At 37.9% G+C, this 19,950-nt stretch overlaps 1 protein-coding gene across 1 annotated transcript in view; it reads right to left on the bottom strand.

Annotated features, from left to right (window-relative positions):
- Positions 1-19,950, bottom strand: part of ARHGAP15 (Rho GTPase activating protein 15) — a 604,723-nt gene that overhangs the window by 517,066 nt on the left and 67,707 nt on the right. Inside the window, exon 3 of the mRNA XM_059166761.1 lies at positions 9,731-9,799. Within this exon, the coding sequence (XP_059022744.1) occupies positions 9,731-9,799 (69 nt within the window). The remainder of the gene's footprint in view (positions 1-9,730; positions 9,800-19,950) is intronic.

Here is a 19,950-nt window from a genome sequence, read left to right as displayed (position 1 = left end):
GATTTAATTACTTTATTATTTCTTGTCATAATGCTTTGAAATAACTTACCATGTTTCAGACACTAGAAATCAGTTATTCTGGAAGGCTCATAAGAGCTGAAGGAAGTATTAAAACAAGCAGAAGATTGCTATGTATTTTGTTTGTAGATTTATATATGGTTCCATATTAATTATTCTAATTATTTATTCCTTCTCTATGTTAATCCCATCGTTTGAAGGGAATGATAATCTTTAAACTACAGTTGAGAATGCTGGTCATCTAAGGCTCAGATACTCTTATCTCGTAATTTGGAAAATTATGTGTAGCTTTATGTCTAACTTTAGGATACTGTATGCCAAGTTTCAAGCCAACTTAAAGTTCTTTAAAGTACAGGAACTCTCTGAACTTTGTATACTTAAGAAATGTCAACCAATCTTTAGATGCTGAATCTGGCTTCTTGAGCTATTTGTCCAATGTCCCTTAGAAACCCTATTTAATGTTAAGTGGCAGGGAAGATCAGCAATTTGTCCAGATTGGATGCCAGCCAGTCTGCTAACATTGAAGAAGTACTCAGCAGACACAACTGTGCTGAGATATAGATGAGAAGAATGAATGGCAGTGGGATACCCAGATAGCACCTGTTTATCAACCTAAGTTGGAGGCTATAGACAAGGCGGGAGTGCAGAAGACAACCTTTGATTAATGGTAACAATTGTGGAAGAAAGACCAGCCTGTAACCGTAAGTACAGGCACCGCAATTTATTATGTGAAGACTTCATGTTGTTCTCAGATAAAAGAAGTAGAATAAAAAGGAACAAGCTTTCATCTACACCAATCCACCACAAGAATTCTGTTAAAATGTATCTTTATGAATAGAAATGAACTGAATCGAAGACTTCCCCCAGATTTTGATGAGAAGGGATTGACCTTATTTTTTTTTTTTTTTTTCTGAGAAGGGATTGACTTTCAACACCAGAATCACAAAGCCCTATGCTTCACAATACTTGTTCTGTTGATATATTTAAAGTTATTGTTCTTTTACTCTTTGTTCTGACTCTGTGTTCATGGGCAACCCTCTGACTCCTAATTCAGCTTCTGAGGTCCTTTGATGTACAACATGGGTGACTTAAGTAGTCAGTGTTAGTACATCTCCCATTATAAATTTATAAATCAGAGTTATTGTTTATATATCAGCCTCTTATAAATTCAGTTACTATGAGATAGGTCCAAGAGATCCTGACCATTGAGAAATGAAATCTTTCTAGATCCACAAAGCTGAGGCAGGTGCCACCCCTGAACTGGAGTGAGCTTTTTAACGTAGCTCCCCCGTGAAACTTTCTGTATGACTGACTGCCCTTCCGCTCTGAGTACTCTGCATCATCTCTCTATAAGCACAACCCTGAGGCCATCATTTTCAAACAGATGTAGCAATTAATCATTTTCCTATTTATTTATTTTTTTTCAAAGATTTTGTTTATTTATTTGACAGACAGAGATCACAAGTAGGCAGAGAGGCAGGCAGAGAGAGAAGGGGAAGCAGGCTCCCTGATGAGCAGAGAGCCCAATGTGGGACTTGAACCCAGGACCCTGGGATCATGACTTGAGCCGAAGGCAGAGACTTTAACCCACTGATCCACCAAGGAGCCCCAATTTTCCTATTTAATAGTAAGGTAACAGCTATATTTTTTTTCTGAACTTTTTAAAAATCACAGTACTTTGCTGATAATCTTGCTAGTTTGGATGATTTCTACTAAAAAACACACATCTGGTTATATCATTTTACCTACCCCCAGATGTTGCTTCTCTTTTTTCTTCAATCTCTTTTTTATTTTCCACTATTCACAGAAATAGATATTTCTTCTTCTATTGGTTTTATTTTTTTATCTTTTAAATTACATTTATTTAAAGTGTACATGATGTTTTGATATTCATAGTGAAATGATCATTACTCCAGTCAAGTTAATTAACATATCCATCTCCTCACATAGTTACTTTTTCAAATATTTCTTGCGGTGAGAGCCCCTGAGATCTACTCCTTTAGCAAATTTCTAGGATACACCGTGATTTAGTAACTATAATCACCATGCTATATATATTCATCCTGAATATCTCCATTGGCTTTCCTTCTTGTGACATTGTCTTCAGGTTGGACCACTCTCTTCTGTGGGATTCATTGCCTCCATTTTTCTTCTCAGTCTCCAGTGATTTCTATACTGGCTGTAACTTTATTGCAACAACAGATCAACCGACCATGTTTATGGACTTGGAGTGGACACAATCCATTAAGAAGGGAAATGAAAGCAGAGGGGGCAAAATCACCTTAAAAATCCAGCTTATCCGTACATTGTATATAAAGCACTAATTTAAAAATAATTAGATGCTTAATTTTAGAGCTACTTTACATATAGCTCGAGAATGAAATATGGTGTTTGGCCTAACATAAGAACATAATTTACTGTGTATGTACTTTTCAAGAGTGGTAAACCAAAATTCAAGCTGCACACAGTGCCTACATGAAAAGGAGAGCAGAAGAAAAGTGAAGGAACATGATTCTCTGTCGTACACGAGCGGTGTCTGGAAAAAACCACTAAGCATTCTCAGAGAGGCTGGTCTTGATTTCAGGTTTCAGAGTTAGGCATGGTTTGCCCATCGTAACTTATTTATGCCCATTAGTATATATGTTGTGCAAGGCTTGCATGGACATCCTGCCCTTCCCGCTTTCTCGGAGAATGAGAGAACATGTTGGGCTTTGGGGTTCTGCTGAATGTCTTGAACCGTTTTTCAAATGCTGGGTTTGGCAAAGCACAAGTTATGTGTTGCCAAATGCTTTTCCCCATCATTTTAAACCCCTGTGTATTTCAAGGGAAATTTTACCCACATGTCTCTGATTTATTTACCCCTAACTCATCAAAATGTCATCTTGAAAAAGCTGCTATTGGATGTTGGAGAACTCCCGTGGCTTTTTCCCTGAGCCTTTCATCTTGTAACCAGTGTGTTTCATTTGGCCTCCACCAAACAAGTCCAGGTTCTGTTTGGGAAACCGGCTGATGAGGGGACTTTCCTATGTCCCAAGAGTTTTCCTCAGCCTTCTGGAGGCTTTTCTTGTATCCCACTTCTTGCTCATCCTTAGTTTCTTTCTTCTTCCCTAAGTTATATTTCTTTGTATCTTTGATTTAAATATGTTGCTCTTTCTTTGCCTGTCGTTGGAATTCAGAAAGGAATGGCCTTCCCAGTTCCTGTCTGGGCAATTTATTAGTGTAATTCAATTGTTTCGTTATAACCTAATTTTGTTCTAGGCAGTAAGGAAGAAAGCATTGCTCAATGTTAATAGCCTTTGTTGTTGGTGGTGTGTGTGTGTTCTTTTTCTCTACTTTAGACTTAAATGAAATTCAAATGTGAATGGGAGATGTTACTGTAACCTGTTTCTGTCTTTTAATGGCTTGTAATCTCCTTACCATCACCTTAAAACCCTTCATCATCTGAGCACTGCCTCCCTCTCCCTGCACCCCCCAACCCACTTCCCTTGTTCACTACATTCAAGTCTAGTATGGCAGTCTGGTAGTTTTTTGATGTTTGTTTGTTTTTAAAGATTTTATTTATTTATTTGAGGGAGAGAGCACAGATAGAGAGTGAGAGGGAGAAGCAGGGTCCCTGCTGAGCAAGGAGCCAGCGCAGACCAATCCCAAACTCCTGGGATCGTCACCTGAGCTGAAGGCAGACGCTCAACTGACGGAGCCACCCAGGCGACCGAGGAAGTCTTGCAAGTTTTTTTTTTTTTTTTTTTAAATGAACTAATTTTGTTCTCACCTTCAGGTCTTTACATTTGCTTTTCCTCCTATTCACAACCTCTTCAAGTTCTTTGCTTGACAAACTGTGTGTCCTGCAATCTCAATTTAAATGTCCCTTTCAAAGAGTGCTTTTAAGACTCCTTAATCCAGGCTAGGTTAGCCCTTCCTTCATGGGAAATTATTTTTCTGCTGCCACAGCATGTTTTGTAATTCGCATTTAAAGAATGATGCCTTCCTTTATTTGTTTAATACTACTCTTCATTCCTAGGTTGAAGGAATGAAAGCTCCTCAAGAAAGGGACATGACTATCTAGTATGTCATTGCATACCACAAACTTAGCATAGCGCCTAGCACAAGGATGGCCTCAGTAAATACAGAAATTAATAAAGACACTTCTGTTGGATGAAAGGAAGGGCACAGGAAACAACAACCAGGAGATGGTTTCTATTAGATTTATTAAATTATATAACTTATGATTAGCACACTACCAACTTGAAGGTCTGGGAGGATGTTATTTCAGAAAACCTGAAATTTTTATCTTACTAAAGTCAAATATTTAAAGTCTGAAGAGCTTTTGGAAATTTTGTTTGATTTTTTTTTAACTATTTAAGGAAAGCACAGCCTGATCAATAGAATTATTCCCCCCAAGTGGCTGTCCTTTGTTTTAAAATAAGAAAACACTGTATGCTTACAATGTCTTTCATCCTCAAAGCCCTCACAAGTATTAATTAATCCACAAAATGATATCTGGCTCCAAAAGGTAGAATCTGAGACTTAAGGTTTATCTGCAAAAGCCTGCTTTGCCCCCAAGCCATGGCAACTTCCTGAGCTCTGTCCTACAAATCCTCCTAGCTCAGGAGGCAGCAGATGATTCTCTAAAACCTGCCACAGGCTTTTGACTCCTGCAGGGTTATCCATAGACTGTCTCAGACTCTTTTGATAAAAATAAAGATGATAAAAATTTAGCATGTTATAAGCACAGTTATTTTTGTGGAGCATTTCTTTCAGGGAAAAAGGGAAAGTGCCCTGAAAATAATGAAATATACAAGATTGGGAAACAATCGCATATTAGTATATTTGACGTTTTGTGTGTAAAATCTTTGCTGCATTACAGCACTTGTTAAGCACCCATACGGATTTTCAGAAAATAATTTAGATCTCTTGCATTGATAGCATATGGATTTGTATACCATGTGGCATGAATGACGTCACCTGTCAGTGAACTGGGTGGTCTCTGCCATGAGATGTTAGACTCCAGCTAGAAATGTGTTCTTGCCAGTATTCAAAACAAATGCATTATGCTTCTTTTTAACCATGTTGATCATAATCTACTTCATTAAAGGGAGCATTGAGAGGTGAAGCCTGGCTACCGGAGAGTGATAGCATCTATTGGCGCACCGACCGTGGCAGATTCCACTTTTGTAAAGTGAATCATTTTTTCTCCAAGGGGTTAGATCTAATGAGATACTTTTGCCAGTTTAGCTTAAAGCCAAGGCTTCTCATGATTTCTAGAAAATATTCAGGGGAGTTCTGAAATAAAGGAAATGAGATTTATATAGCAAAAAGTGTCGGATATAAATAAGCTCAAAAATCCATATGGTAAAAATAATGAGTAATAACTCCAACTTAAAGAATTTTATCATTTTCTAAAATGTTTTAATGTATACTAGTGCATCTATAGTAGCTCATCCTGGTTGGTACTGTTAAGGGAAACTATTGTGAGACCCTCTGGCTGACTCCATAAGCAATAGTGGGAAGGAAGGGGAGTAGTAGAGATGAAAATAAGGAACATACCAGATTTGTGGGAACAAATATGTGCATCTAGGTAAAACTAATATAAAGTTAGATTAGTCAGACACAAAGAAAACTTCATGGGTTTTGGAAAAGAATTCAATTCTTGGTGTGAATGGTAATGGATAACAAAAAGTTCAACAGGGGGGTGCCTAAGTAGCTCTGTTGGTTAAGCAAATGACTCTTGATTCAGCCTGAGGTCATTATCTCAATGTCATGAGATCAAGCCACGCGTCAGGCTCTGAGCTGGGCATGGAACTTGCTTGTAATTCTTTCTCTCCCCCTGCCCTTCCCCACCCAGCCCAGCAGGTTTCAGAGAATTTTTCTCATAGAGAACTTCTACAAATAGCAGGCATATATTTATTAACATAAGAAACATCAGTATGATTTTAATACACCTTTCATATCTTATTATTATATCAGTTGACAAACATGTCTTTTCTGAGCAAGTCCTATTGTCGAAAACAATATAAAGAGAAGTATGGTGTAATAAAGGAAATACAGACCACGACCCTCTAATTTCTAAGCATTACAGGGTAATATACATGGAACAAGTATATTACCCATAAACTGAGGGTGAAAAATACAGAAAAGTGCCAAGATGAAGTAACTAATGGTCACAGAAAATCCAAGCACTCTGAGGGTAAGAACCACGTCTTAATCATGTTACCATTCCTTGCTTGAGGGTGTGTATTTGGGAGTACATAATAAATAGGTAAATCAGGGACCATGAGAGACATCTAGAGACTTAATGTCACGGAGAATAAGAAGCTACTGAGTGCTTTGACAAGGAAAAATGAAGTAATGAAGGTACAGTTTCCAGAAGACCAGTGTGGAATTGCTGAGCATCATCAGTGGGAGGAGCTTGGTGGAGTCCAGGGGCGGGCTGGGGGCTGCCATCAGAAGCATTTGAAGGCCTGGGCAAGGATGTCCGTTTAACCACAAAGAAAAATGTGGGCACCACACCCATAACAGACAAACTGCTTTGGAAAATGGTGACTTGCTTGATGGGCCATAGGTAAAATGGAGGATCCAAGAAAGTGCCTTCGAAGCCTGGATACACGCTTGTTACTCATAAAGAGAAGCTTGATGGAAAGGGAAACCAGTTTGCGAACAAGGTGATGATAGGTTCAATCTGGGAGAATTGACTTCTGCAATGATGAGGAGACCCAGAAGAAAAAAATGACTGGCTAGCACTTCAAGAGATAGGATGAGATAATGCAGAGAAAGTACACAAGTAGAGATCTGTGTACTACGAACTTGCAAGGAAAAACAAAAACCATTACCTGTTCCATTTGTACATTAATTTAACATAAGTTTACTGAGTTCTTACATGTCCTAACAAGTGTTAGACTCGTGGGAATGGATTTATGAGTGTAGGAGATGGTATCCATGTTCTCACAGAGCATTCTAATGAAATAAAAAGCAGAAAGAAATTGTATTACGCCCAATGGCTGTGAGTTCCATGGGGAAACTTGAATTGGGGTATGAGAAAAGGAGTCTCCACAGAAATGGTGGGTTTTCTTATTTGTTTATTTGTCTCTAGGGAAATTAGAAAAGACCTATCTTAAAAAGTGGTATTTGAACAGAGGGTCAAAGTAAGTGAAGGAATGAGTCTTACAAGTTTCTGGGCACAAAATGAATTATTTTGTACCAGACTGAGGAAAAAGCAGGTGTAATGGCCCTGTAAGAGAAGTAAGGAGGTCAGGTCGGCTGGAGCAGAGTGAACCAGGAGGAGAAGGGAAAGGTGAGGCCAGAGAGATAGCTGACACCTGTAAAGATCTGGTAAGGTGAGCCCTGCATTCATGTCAGCGTTTACCCTGGGAGATCCTGGAGGCTAGAGCAGAATTTGAATCATAAGTTAGTGACATGACCTAACTTACACTCTTACAAGATCCTTCTAGCTGTTGTTTTGCAAATAAAAAGTAGAAGGTGAGGGGGAAAGCAGCACATGAGTTGGAGGCCATTGCAGTAAATCAGGTGAGAGATGACACAGCATAAAGATAGTGAGAAGAGAAAGGATTCTGGATGTATTCTTAAGACAGAGCAAACAGCTTAGCAGATGTTTAAGTTGTGAGAAAAATAAAGGAGGCATAGATGATTTTAAGAGTTATCCTCTTTTTTTTTTTTTGTAAGATTTTATTTATTTGTCAGAGATAGAGAGAAAGAGAGAGAGAATGCACAAGCAGGGAGAGAAACAGGCGGAGAGAGAAGCTGGCTCCCTGCTGAGCAGGGAGCTGGATGTGGGACTCAGTCCCCGGAACCTGGGATCATGACCCGAGCCGAAGGCAGATGCTTAACTGACCGAGCCACCCAGGCATCCCAAGATGACTTTAAGAGTTCTGACTGAAGAACCTGGAAGAGTGGAATTAGCATCTAGTGAAATGGAGAAGATTGAAAGAAGCAAGTTTGGGAGGAAATCATGATCAGTTTGGGAGTTAAGTTTGAAATGTATGTTACACATAGAAGTGAATATGCCAAAACATACAACAACAGCTTTTAGAGCAGTGGTCCACGCTGGAGAAGTGGTTAGTGTAACACAATACATAAAACCATAGCACTGAATGATTCTCTGTTCGGAATAAATATAAAGAGAAGAAAAGTTAAGTTGAGCTACAAAATGAAGATGAACCAGCAAAGGTGATGGAAAACAGGTGGCTGTTTAATTCATTGGAAATCCATGAGAAAGTGGTTTATTCATGGTAGTCATATGAGGAAAATATTTCAAAGGGAGTTATCAATTGGGTTAAATTCTGAGGTCTAATGAAAAAACTGAGACTTTACCAATGGATATGGAAGCAATTGATGACCTTGATAGGTGATTAGTGATTGAGATAAAAACCTAAATGAAGTTGGTTCAAGAAATAAAGGAGGGGGGAAATTGACAACAATAAAAGAAGACAATCTTTGTAAAGAATTTTTATTCTAAAACAAAGAAAGTAATGGAACAATGGCCAGAGTGGAGATGGGGGATCTAGAACATGCAAAATGAAAGAAAATAAGAGAACTGAACTAGAAAAATAAGTATTTTTGTTGTTGAGGATGAGAAGACCCAAAGATAATAGGGATGGAATAGTAGGGAAAAGAGAGGAGTGAAGTCATCCCATGCAGTATCCTGTAAGCCAATGGAGACAGAAGCATGTTGGTCCATGTGAAATCTAGCAGGAAGGCTAAGCATGGAATAAAGGGGTGTTTATCAAAAAGGAGTCACTAATAGAAAGAAGTGTCAGAACATATCAGGAATCGTGGGCTTATATGTTTTTAGGATATCTCTAATGCTTCATTCACATTATTCACAATGTTTCAGGCATCTTTCTTGTCACTAAGATACAATAATAAGCAAAAATGGAAACAAACAAACAAAAAAATCCCTGCTTTAGTGGGCTTAGAATCTACTGGTAAGGGATTAAACTTTCTTTCTTTCTTTCTTTCTTTTTTTTTTTAAGATTTATTCACTTATTTTAGAAAGAGAGAGAGAGCGTGAGTGGGAGGAGCAGAGGGAGAGGAGAGAGAAACTCAAGCAAACTCACACTTAATGTGAAGCCCAACACAGGGCTGGATCCCATGACCCTGAGATCATGACCCAAGCTGAAAGCACAAGTTGGAGCCACCAAGGCTCCCCAGGATCAAATTTTTTCTTAAAAAAAAAAAAAAAGTGTTAAAATTTGCAGTAAGCCCCAAATAATCTCTGCTTCCTATTTGTCACAGCCTTGTGCAGTTCCTTCTCCTTGAGTCTGGACTGGACTTAGTGACTTGATTCTGATCAAGAAGATGTGGAAAATTTGATGGGATATCACTACCAGGATAAGGTTACAAAAGGTTTTGCCTTCAGTTTGCGTGCTGTGAAGAAGCTGCCATACTGGTGAAGCCCGCGTGGGACATTACTGAGAGAAGCCTCCGGACCACATTCCTGGAGGAACTGAACCCTCCAACAACCAATAAAGCAGATCTTTCCCCAGTCATACCTTCTGATGCGACCCCAATTCTGGCTTAAAGTTTGATTGCAATCTTTTGAGGGACTGAATTAGAGGACTCGGCTAAACCATGCCTAGATCCCTGATCCAAACAAACATGAGATAGTATTGTGTGTTGCTTTAAGTTGTTGAATTTGGGGATAATTTATTCTGTTGAAGTAGATAAATAATACAGTATTGCAAAGAAATAAACTTACCAGTTGTTCCAGTGGAGGAATGACATCTTTCAAGGCATGCTGTGAATGATTCCTTCTGTGTCGGGATATCTGCAAAAATATTGGCATTAGATATTATTAGATTATTTTTCTCCAAAAAAAGCTATAAATGATTTTAAAGAGCATACCTTAATAAGAGTACACAGGTAAATAACCATATTAAGATTCATTCAAAAAGTCAAAGTAGATATAAAACAGAAAGTAAATGTCTTAGACATTAACTAACATGAATAAAATGTGTACTCAAAGATTGCCGGCTGCAACAATATCTTCTATTCTGTGTACTCTTCTTCCCATGTAACCTTGACACTCCTCTTATCAAGTGGTGGGGTTTATGTTCTTTCATTTCAAACCTGGGCAGAGCTTTATGCCTGTTTCAGTCAAAAAGTATGATAGACATGACACTACATGACATAATATTAGAGCATAAAAATGTCATGTACTTCATCTCTGTTTTCTTAGAACCCTCACATTTGGAAAATATTCACCATGTTGGGATGAAGCCCAAATCATCTGACACAGAGGGACCACAGAGAGAGATTTCATAGGTTTTCTGGCTAAGAGACTAACTGAGGTTCTAGCTTACAGTTAGTATCAACTGCCAATCGTACGAGTATAGATATTTTCTGATGGTTCCCTCTGCCGGCCATTGAGTCATCCCCAAGCTTCCAGTCCCAGTAGAAGCCTCAAATACTGTCTAGTAGAGACAAGCTATTCCTGCTATGTCCTATTTGAATTTTTGACCAGATTCTGTAAACATAAACAAAAAATCATTGTTTTATACCTCTACATTTCAGGATGATTTGCTATGGAACAAAATATTTAATGTTGAAACACCTTGTGTTTAAGATATGATGTGAGCTCAGCTTTTTCAGTCAATACTCTATGAATTTTCATGTCCTCTTCTACAAATATATTTACAAACACAATAATCAATGGATTAGTGTTTTTGGAACAAAATTTTTAAAATGCCTATTATTGTCTCTGCCAAAGAAGCATCATAAGCTGATTCTATAATAAAACAAAAAGAGAAAAAGAAGGAATTTATAATGAAATATTGTATTGTTTGATAATTTAAAACAGAAGCTCTAATTAATAATAGTATTTTACTAAACAGGAATTTTCCAGTATTTTACATGAAGGGGGGACAGGGTAAGGTGGAAGACACGAGAGGTCGGAAAAGAAAGAATGAGAGAGAAAGAGAGACTGCAGGATGAGTGTGAGGTACTGAAGAATAAAGCAGGTCTGAAAACTGTCTAGAAAAGAACTTTGGATGCCCTTGACTCTGGTTACTGGCACATGTAACTCACTGAAGGGATTAAATCAAACCCTTTTCAGGTTTTGAGAGAATTGTATTACCAAAGAAACGAGAAGCCTGGCCTCAAAAACCTGTGACTCTAGACAACCCTTGAACCCCGTATTTGCTCCACAAAACCTCATTGTGAAGGCAGTACAACCTCCAAGGGAGCCATTCTCTTCCAAGTTCACTTTCAATGTGGCCAGTGGGGGATGACGGGGAAGGAAGAGGCTCAAGAAAGGAGAGCCAGAAACCTTGGAGAACAATGGACATGGGGAATCATCCTGGAAAGGAGAACCAGAAGAGCCAGGAACTGACTCTGCTGTGAGGGCAGAGGTCTCACAGGGCCTGCCCAGCAAGGCTTAATAGTCATTTGAGTCAAGTGACGGTTGGTTCCATTTATTTCCTTTACAAATGAGGGAGTGTTTGCAGTTATCAAGTTCTCATTCTACCGTTGTCTATTGGATGTAATGGGAAAAACAGAAGAGAGAACTCATTTTTCAAGTTCTAAACCTCTAACCCCCTGGAGAGAAATTGGTGTGATGGAGAAAGTTATTTCTCTCCTGTTATTCTGCTATTGGAGTTTAATGTAGTAACTGCATGGGACTTTGGGTCATCATCTTTGGGGAGGCAGATAGATGTATGTCTAAGTGCTGGAAGACAGGTGCAAACTGATCTATGGCGAAGGGATCAGACGCTGATGCCTGCTCACCAAAATGTTGTCCTTTCTCCAGGGCATGTATCTAGACTGCATTTCTCAGCCTGCCTTGCAGTTAGGAGTGGCCACATGGCTAATGTAGACCAACGGGATACGAACAGAATCAAGGAGAAGCTTTCCCCATTCAAAACTATTAACCAGTGAGTGTTTCCCCTTTATGTTCCCTCCTTCCTCGAGTACTGGCTGGAAGTGCACACCGAAAAAGGCCCTGCAGGAGGCTGAAGATGTGAGATGGAAGAAGACTCGGAATCCCCATGTGCAGAAAAGCCAAACATAGGCCAGGAAAATGCATTTTATTTTATTCCGTCAACTTTTTATTTTGGAATAATCTTATACTTAGAGAAAAGCTGTAGCAAGCACAGAGAGTTCCTATAGAAAATTTCCTTCTGACTGTTTTGTAATGTGAAATAAAATTCTAGGGCACCTGGGTGGCTCAGTGGGTTAAGCCACTGCCTTCGGCTCAGGTCATGATCTCGGGGTCCTGGGATCCAGTCCCACATCGGGCTCTCTGCTCAGCAGGGAGCCTGCTTCCCTCTCTCTCTCTCTCTCTGCCTGCCTCTCCGTCTACATGTGATTTCTCTCTGTCAAATAAATAAAATCTTTAAAAAAAGAAAGAAAGAAAGAAAATTCTCTTTCTTGGAGCCATTGTGTATTTTAGAGAATTTTACAGCTGCTAGCATTACCCTAAATAAAACAACCATAGTTGATCTTAATTCATGTTGAAATGAAGGCATATATATGTGTGTGTGTGTGTGTGTGTGTGTGTATTTATATGTATATTCACATATATATACTGGGTATTTAAACCTTTTAAGGAACTAGGAATTTATTTTGTACTATAAGACATTTGGAACTTACTTCTCTTAACTATTAGTTATTAAAATAGGCTTTACTATCTTCACTGAAAATTTAATATATATGTCTTACATTCAATTTACAAGAGTAGAAGAATTCTGGGATTTTTTTTTTCTTGTTCCATTTCTCTGAAATTTGTTGGATTTTCAGTCTCAGGTTAAAAATCACTCTCTCAGCATATAAAATACCTCAGGCTTGAGAAAGTAGTATCAAGTAATGTCTCCACAGCATTGATGAATAAGCACCTGGGCATTCACTTGTGTCCGTCTTAACATCCTTTCTATGGCCAAACCATGCCTTCCTTTGTCTTATCATTATTAGATATTGATGGGTATATTGGCCCACTAGCCTTTAAATAGTCTCTTCTTGTCAGTATAGAAAGTTTTCCTATTAAACAATGTTTTAAAATGCATTAGGTATATATTACCAGAGGCACAACAGATGATTCTAATTGATGAATGTTTTCATTATCGTTTACACAATCTAAAGGTTTAGCAGAAAAACTTAAAACACAAAGCCATTCGTTAGTGGTATGAATACATTCTCCATTAAAATAGAGTATAAATAATGTCATTAAATAAGTACTATGCAGTGTGAAAGATGAGGAAAAAAAAACTCCACAAACATAGTAAGTGAATGAATGAAATTTGGGAAACAGATTTTTTAAAAGATTTATTTATTTATTGTTTATTTTAGAGAGAGAGAAGGAGAGCTCATGCACGTGTAGCTGTAGAGGGGAGGGGTGGAGGGGCAGAGGGAGAGAAAGTCTCAAGCAAGCTCCACATTAGAGCTGAGCCTGACTGAGGGTGTGGGGAACTCCATCTCACTATCCTGATATCACTCTCCAAGCCATAACCAAGAGTTGGACATCCAACTGACTGCGCCGCCGAGGCAACCGGGGAAACAATTTTTTTTTTTAAAGATTTTTATTTATTTATTTGACAGAGATCACAGGTAGGCAGAGAGGCAGGCAGAGAGAGAGGAGGAAGCAGGCTTCCTGCTGAGCAGAAAGCCTGATGTGGGACTCGATCCCAGGACCCTGGGATCATGACCCAAGCCGAAGGCAGAGGCTTTAACCCACTGAGCCACCCAGGTGCCCCCCGGGGAAACAAATTTTAATAAGAAGAAATCAGAACAGAAATGACCAGTTACTGAGCACATGTTTATTTCACCTTTAAAAGGAACGATTGGGTTCATGGTATAAATAAGAATTTAAATTAAGAAATGGCACAGTGTTACTGTCTGTTAACATGTACTCAGTGCCTATTATTTGCCAGGCACTGTTCTAAGTATTTTGCATATATTAACATACTTAATTCTCATCCTTTATCATAAATGTAGAAACACAGATACAGACAGTTTAAGTAACTTTGAAGATCCAGAGCTAGTAAAAGGCATGGGTGATTTTTTTTTTTTTTAAGATTTATTTACTTATTTATTTGACAGAGAGAGATGACAAGTAGGCAGAGAGGCAGGCAGAGCGAAAAGCGGAAGTAGGCTCCCCGCTGAGCAGAGAGCCCAATGCAGGGCTTGATCCCAGGACCCTGAGATCATGACCTGAGCAGAAGGCAGAGACTTTAACCCTCTGAACCACCCAGGAGCCCCAGCATGGTTGATATTTAATCAGAATCTAAACCTTCAACTATTGTACTTTATTGTTTCACCAACAATATAATGTATATACATAAAGGCAGTCATTACATTCTTGGGGAACTCCAAAGTTGAGATTATCTGCATGCATAAGGGGTTACTTCTAAGAAAGAAGTTTGAGTCAAACTTATAAATTTGTACAAATTTACACAGGAAGCTAGAAATCAGGTTTCAAATCTGTTATGAATTATCTTAATTTTCCTTTAGGGAAAGTAATATTGCTGATTATTCCTAAATCAATAAGCTAGCCAATCTATCATGTTCAACCAAGTTATGGAGATGCAGGAAAAAAGAGAACTTTCATCACCTGTCTTTGCTTTAATGCTCTTCTCAGTTAAGCATTAGGCACAGAAATGTGTTATCATGCCAAATCAGATTACCCTGAGACTTATGATTTAGGAAATTCTGAATCCAAATTTGCTTAGTTGTGTTACATGGATATCAAGAAAATTTAAGATATATCAAGAGAGCTGTCTTTATGTGATTTACTTAATTGAAATAATAATTATAAAGAACACTTAAGGTCAATCAAAACTTTCTGAGGTAAGTTTGAAGGGAACAGAGGCTCTCCTAAGCCATACGTAGTATAAAATAACAGAAAATCTTACAGTATTTGTATATGCTTCTCTATCAATAATTTATTAGTAGTATCTTGAAAATTTTGCGAATTATTACAGGACACTTTCTTGAGAAACATTTCTGCTTAAGACATCAGATGCCTTTATTAACCATTCATTTAGCCAGTAAACATTGCATGTTTAGTACAGTTATATGCCAGTAATTTCTAATAGAAGATGTTCAAAATATACATGTTTGTTGTATTTGTTCATCTTACTAAATATCTCTAATACTAGTATTGCAAGAAGAGTACTTCATTTCTGGACAGTCCCAATTTTTCCTCAATGTATCTGATATTAAAAACCTATGCTTTACTCTACAAATTGTTTCTGGGTAAGTTTCAGAATGCTAGCAATCGTGGGCTCCATTGTTCAGTCTCAGGTCCTTTTCACTTTTGCAGCAATTCTTAACTAATCACTGAATTTGGAAAACTTGAATAGCAATAATAATATTAGCAGTAGTTTGATACAACATTATTTTGATACATTATTTTCTCTGTGAGTTATAGAATCATTTCTTCTGAGGAAGGCTAAAAACAGTTTTTACGACGTATGTTCGCTTTCTCTTTTGCTTCCAAATATTCTGAAATAGTATACGCATCCTTTTTCTAAACATAAGTGGACACGTATGTTTATCAACCACATATTTATTTAAGTGTCCACAGCCTGATTTTTTGCTAGTTTGTACACTCTCAAATTATGATATTTTGGTTTCAATATGATTTTATAGTTCTCATTTGAGAATTTTATGAACTGGTAATTTTCAATTTACTTCCAGTATTTTGTAAAAAGAGACCTTAGCCATTTTAAAGTGTATCTGGTCTATTTACTAAGAATGTTACTTCACAGTTTCTTTTGAGGGGGCTATGGTTGTGTCTTGACTGTTTTCTCATCACAGTGTTCTGTATCTTAAGAAATTTGAGCTTTAACAATAAATACGAGTTGTTCTCTTCCTTCGAAGAGACGGAAAAGTCAGCCCTCATCTTTTTGCAATGATGTAATCTTCCTCTTGATTTATTATGTTCAGTAAATGGGAATGATTTGTAGATATCATTGGAAAAAAAAAAAACTTGAAATACAAATGACTTCTGCTTGGCTTTTTTTTGGAAATCAATCAGATGAATATATCCCTGAACTACTTTCAGATCAGAGCTATGTGTTTCTCCTTCTTTGTTTCCCCCTACCACTCTCTCCACTCATTTTCTGTCCCCTCTCAGGTATGTTAGCTTTATAATTGTGCAAAGCAAAGTTGGAAGCATGAAGTACTGAGAATGTGCAATGCATATTTTCCTTTAAATTCCTTTTTTGTTCTTATTATACATCATAATTAAGTTTTCCAGATAGATTTTCCTCCAAAAGGAAAAAAAAATTAAAAAGTCATTTTTTTGAAGTGTTTTCATTTTTTCCCTCCATTTCTTTTTCATTTTAATCTATTTAAAGAATATGAAACTGATGGGTGGGACTAGTGCTTGGTACGAAGTAAAAATAACAGAATTTGGGCATATTATTTTCCTGGTATAGGAAGGTCTACTATGAAAGTTATACATAAACATGAAACATTCCACATAGCTCTGATTTTAAATAGATTACCATTTTTGATGAAAGTTTATATCTTGTGGCTTGGAGTCGAAATAAAAATCACTTGAATAAAAGCATTAGTTAGCTCCAGCATTTTCACAGACATATACATTTTCTGAGGCATACCTCCCATTAACGACCTCCCTGGATACTTGGATAAAAAGCAGAAATAAATTTGTAGTTAAGTTTAGTTTTTATGTTCATGGTGTCTCAAAAGCTTCCCCCCCTCACTGGGGGAGTGCATCCCAATTTTTATGTTCAAATCTTCATTTGTTTTGCCAAATTTGTTTTCGTAAAGCTATGACAATCAGAAATTAAGAAAAGTTGGTGAAATTTTTATTTATTTATTTTTGGGGTGAATGTGGAAACATGGCCAATATTTCTTGTACTCACAACAGTTTGGTTGTTTAGATATAATAAGCATCGACCTAAAAGATGGCTGTGTTTTTAAAATCATGTGTATGTGGTAGGTAACTGCTTTTGCTAGGAGAAAAAGAAAGTTAATATATGAGGGTATTATTTTATCATGCATTTAATCTTCTATTTTTATCTATCTGTGGACACGTGTCAATTCACACATGTAAAATCACAATTATTCATCCACTAACTGTATGTATTTTTCATAAATCTCCATAGAAGGTAATGACGTTCACCATAGAGAAACCAAATTCTTCTTTTTTGCTCCTTATTGAGGTACCACAGGTATACTGATTCACTGTTAAGATTGCCTTCTCCCTCTGCCTATGATATCATTCAGTTACCATAGTGGACATCCATGAGCAAATGCTCCCTTTTTTTCTTTTTTGGCTCTTCCATAAGCCTTTTTGACTATAAATAGTCAGAAATCTGACGCTCTCCCTTATCTCTATCATCTCCTGCAGAACATTAAAGGGAAGGATTCAAAAACCTTCTGGAGGACATATTAAAGTTTTTCAGCATTTTTTTTTTTAATTTGTTGAATAGTCCTTGGTCAACATCTGGGTCATCAGTGGTGGTCACCAGACTTTCAATCCTGAGCTAAGTCTAGTTGAGTTAAATTCAGCTTTAACCACATTTTCTTATCTCCCAGATAGCCAAAGAGAAGCAATTGCTGGAATGGTTTAACTTCTTAATATTCCTCCCTGGCTTTATTTAGTCCCAAACACATGTGTTCCTCCAAGAGGAAAACCAAACTGCCTCACACCTTCTTGCTTAAATAAAAATTAGTTATATACCATGCACATGGCCTCGTTTATTGCTACATACTGTTTCCTTTAGTTCTCTCATTTCTTTTTTCATGCTTCCGGTCGAATGTTCCTCTCCAAGAATTTTCTCAGTTGAGAAGTGACATTCATACAGTCCTTAGACGCACTACGATTGTAGGCTTTTCGAACATGCTCTTGAGATAAAAACTACCAGAACCAAGAAACATAGCCATACCTGCATAACATAATTTTCTACATTTTTCCAGGCAAAGTACTTTTATATATTGTCTTAGTTTTTAGTTTACTTTTTCTCTGCATGTTCCTTCCTATTTAAACAAGAATTTCCAAGTTGGTATAATGAGAAACTGTGTGCTAAAATAGACACATAAACATTTTATTCTACTCATAATACTATTATTGGTATTAAATCTAAAGCATTATATACTTTGTTAGAGCCATAGCTAAAGTTACTGTTGCCAGCAAATAATATAGCTTGCTTACTACCTCCTTTACCCTCCGTAACAGTTACTACTCTGATGATTTAAAAAAAAAAAAAAAAAGGGAACAGAACACTTGGGCCGAACTGACATTTTCTCCAGAACTGCAAGTCATATGTAATCTTTTAAATAAAAAGATTCAAGACAGCAGAAAACAATACCAAGAAAACTATCTCATAAACACCTCAAAACAAACAAACTAGTAAACGAACAATTATTGAGGACTCCGAATGGTCAAAACAGTCCATCTATTTTATCCAGATTAAACAAATCATTGTCAAATCACCATTTGACTATGTTGGGCAGAAACAACCTATATCTAGTTTTACAATGTTTAACTGTCTAAAAACTAAACAAATTAGAATCAGGTTTTATTTTCAGTCTCAAATAGAAGTCTTTCATTGCCCCAATGTGCTTAAGTTGAAATACCGGGTTTACTTTTTACTTTTTCAGGTATATGTTCAATCACTGAAGAAGAAATTCTGTCATTTGGAAAGTAATCCACCATATGTCAGGTTTGATCCACGATATGTAAAGTTTGACAAAGATATTTACCCACGGTTTGATTTCTATAGTCTGCTGACACGTTTCCTCAGACATCATTATTTCTTAGTGCTAAGCTGGACATGTACTACCTCCCTGAAAATGCTCTGCCTGTGTGGAAAGGTCACTTCTACAAGCATTGTGAGAGGCAAGGCTTTTAACGACTATGCCACTCTTTCGAGATTTAACAGATTTTTGGTCAAATATCTAAAATATGCACATGAAGGCGCTCGGCGGCGTTAGTCCATATCTAATAATTGTATCTTTCCGGTTTCCTTTCTTTATGTGTTCTTTGAGGTTTTCAGAGACCCCAAACTCACCTTCTGCTGCCGAAAAAAGCAGATTTAGTTCTGAAGGTTAATCCAACTCAGCAGGATTGAAGGATGGCACTTTTCCTTGGTCGTAAGTATGTTGGCTCAGGCCAGACAGCTGTTAGGACATTCTCCTCTGGGAATCGTGCCCTCAACACCCACCGTTGATGCACATACATGGTCTACTGGCTGCCGACTTCCGTGCCCATCTGCTCAAATGGCATGATGCCCACTCACAAGTTGGCTGGATCCTTGCCCTTAGTGTGTAGATGCCAGGCAATGATGGGTTTAGATGGGCAGCCTGCATAATACTACAAGTGACAATTTTTTTCTTTCTCCCTCTATAATATCTGCCTTCGTGCCTTCTCTTGAAAGTGAAACTCGCGTTTCTCCACCTTTGCTTTTACCTGTGGACACCCATGGCCTTCTGCAGGTAGGGGCCCAAATGGACGCGACCTGCCACCCACTGTAAGATGAAAGAGAGGAGAGAATCCACAGAGCCCCACATGACAAGTTCTAACACTGAAATGGGTTGGATTGTGAAAATTCCGACCACCTGGAGTCTGTCAGAAGAAATTTAGCACGGGTGTAAGTACAGCAGACCTCTCTCTCTCTCTCACAGATAGCAATGGCACCAGGAAATAGTCTAAGTTAGAGCCCCTCTTGCCTGTCACAGCCCCAGCACAGATCACTTGCCTCGCGCCTCGCGTTGAAAGGCACATACAATAGTAAATGAAATAAATCAGGCAAAAGGAACAAGCCTAACGGGAACACGATTTATATGCTCGGTGGGGGCAACGGGGCAAGCTATGATATTCAGACCTCAAAAATAACCCTGACTGGAGGTCCTCATGGAAAGAGAAAGAAACAAAAATAGCATCTCTCTTTCTGATCTACAGCAAACCCGTAGAGAGGAATAGATTGGCATAGGAGGTTGTGACTTTAATGATCC

This window comes from Mustela lutreola, chromosome 3 (assembly GCF_030435805.1).
Source record: "Mustela lutreola isolate mMusLut2 chromosome 3, mMusLut2.pri, whole genome shotgun sequence".
Classification (NCBI taxonomy): Eukaryota; Metazoa; Chordata; class Mammalia; order Carnivora; family Mustelidae; genus Mustela; species Mustela lutreola.
This window is presented reverse-complemented; position numbering and strand designations above follow the sequence as displayed.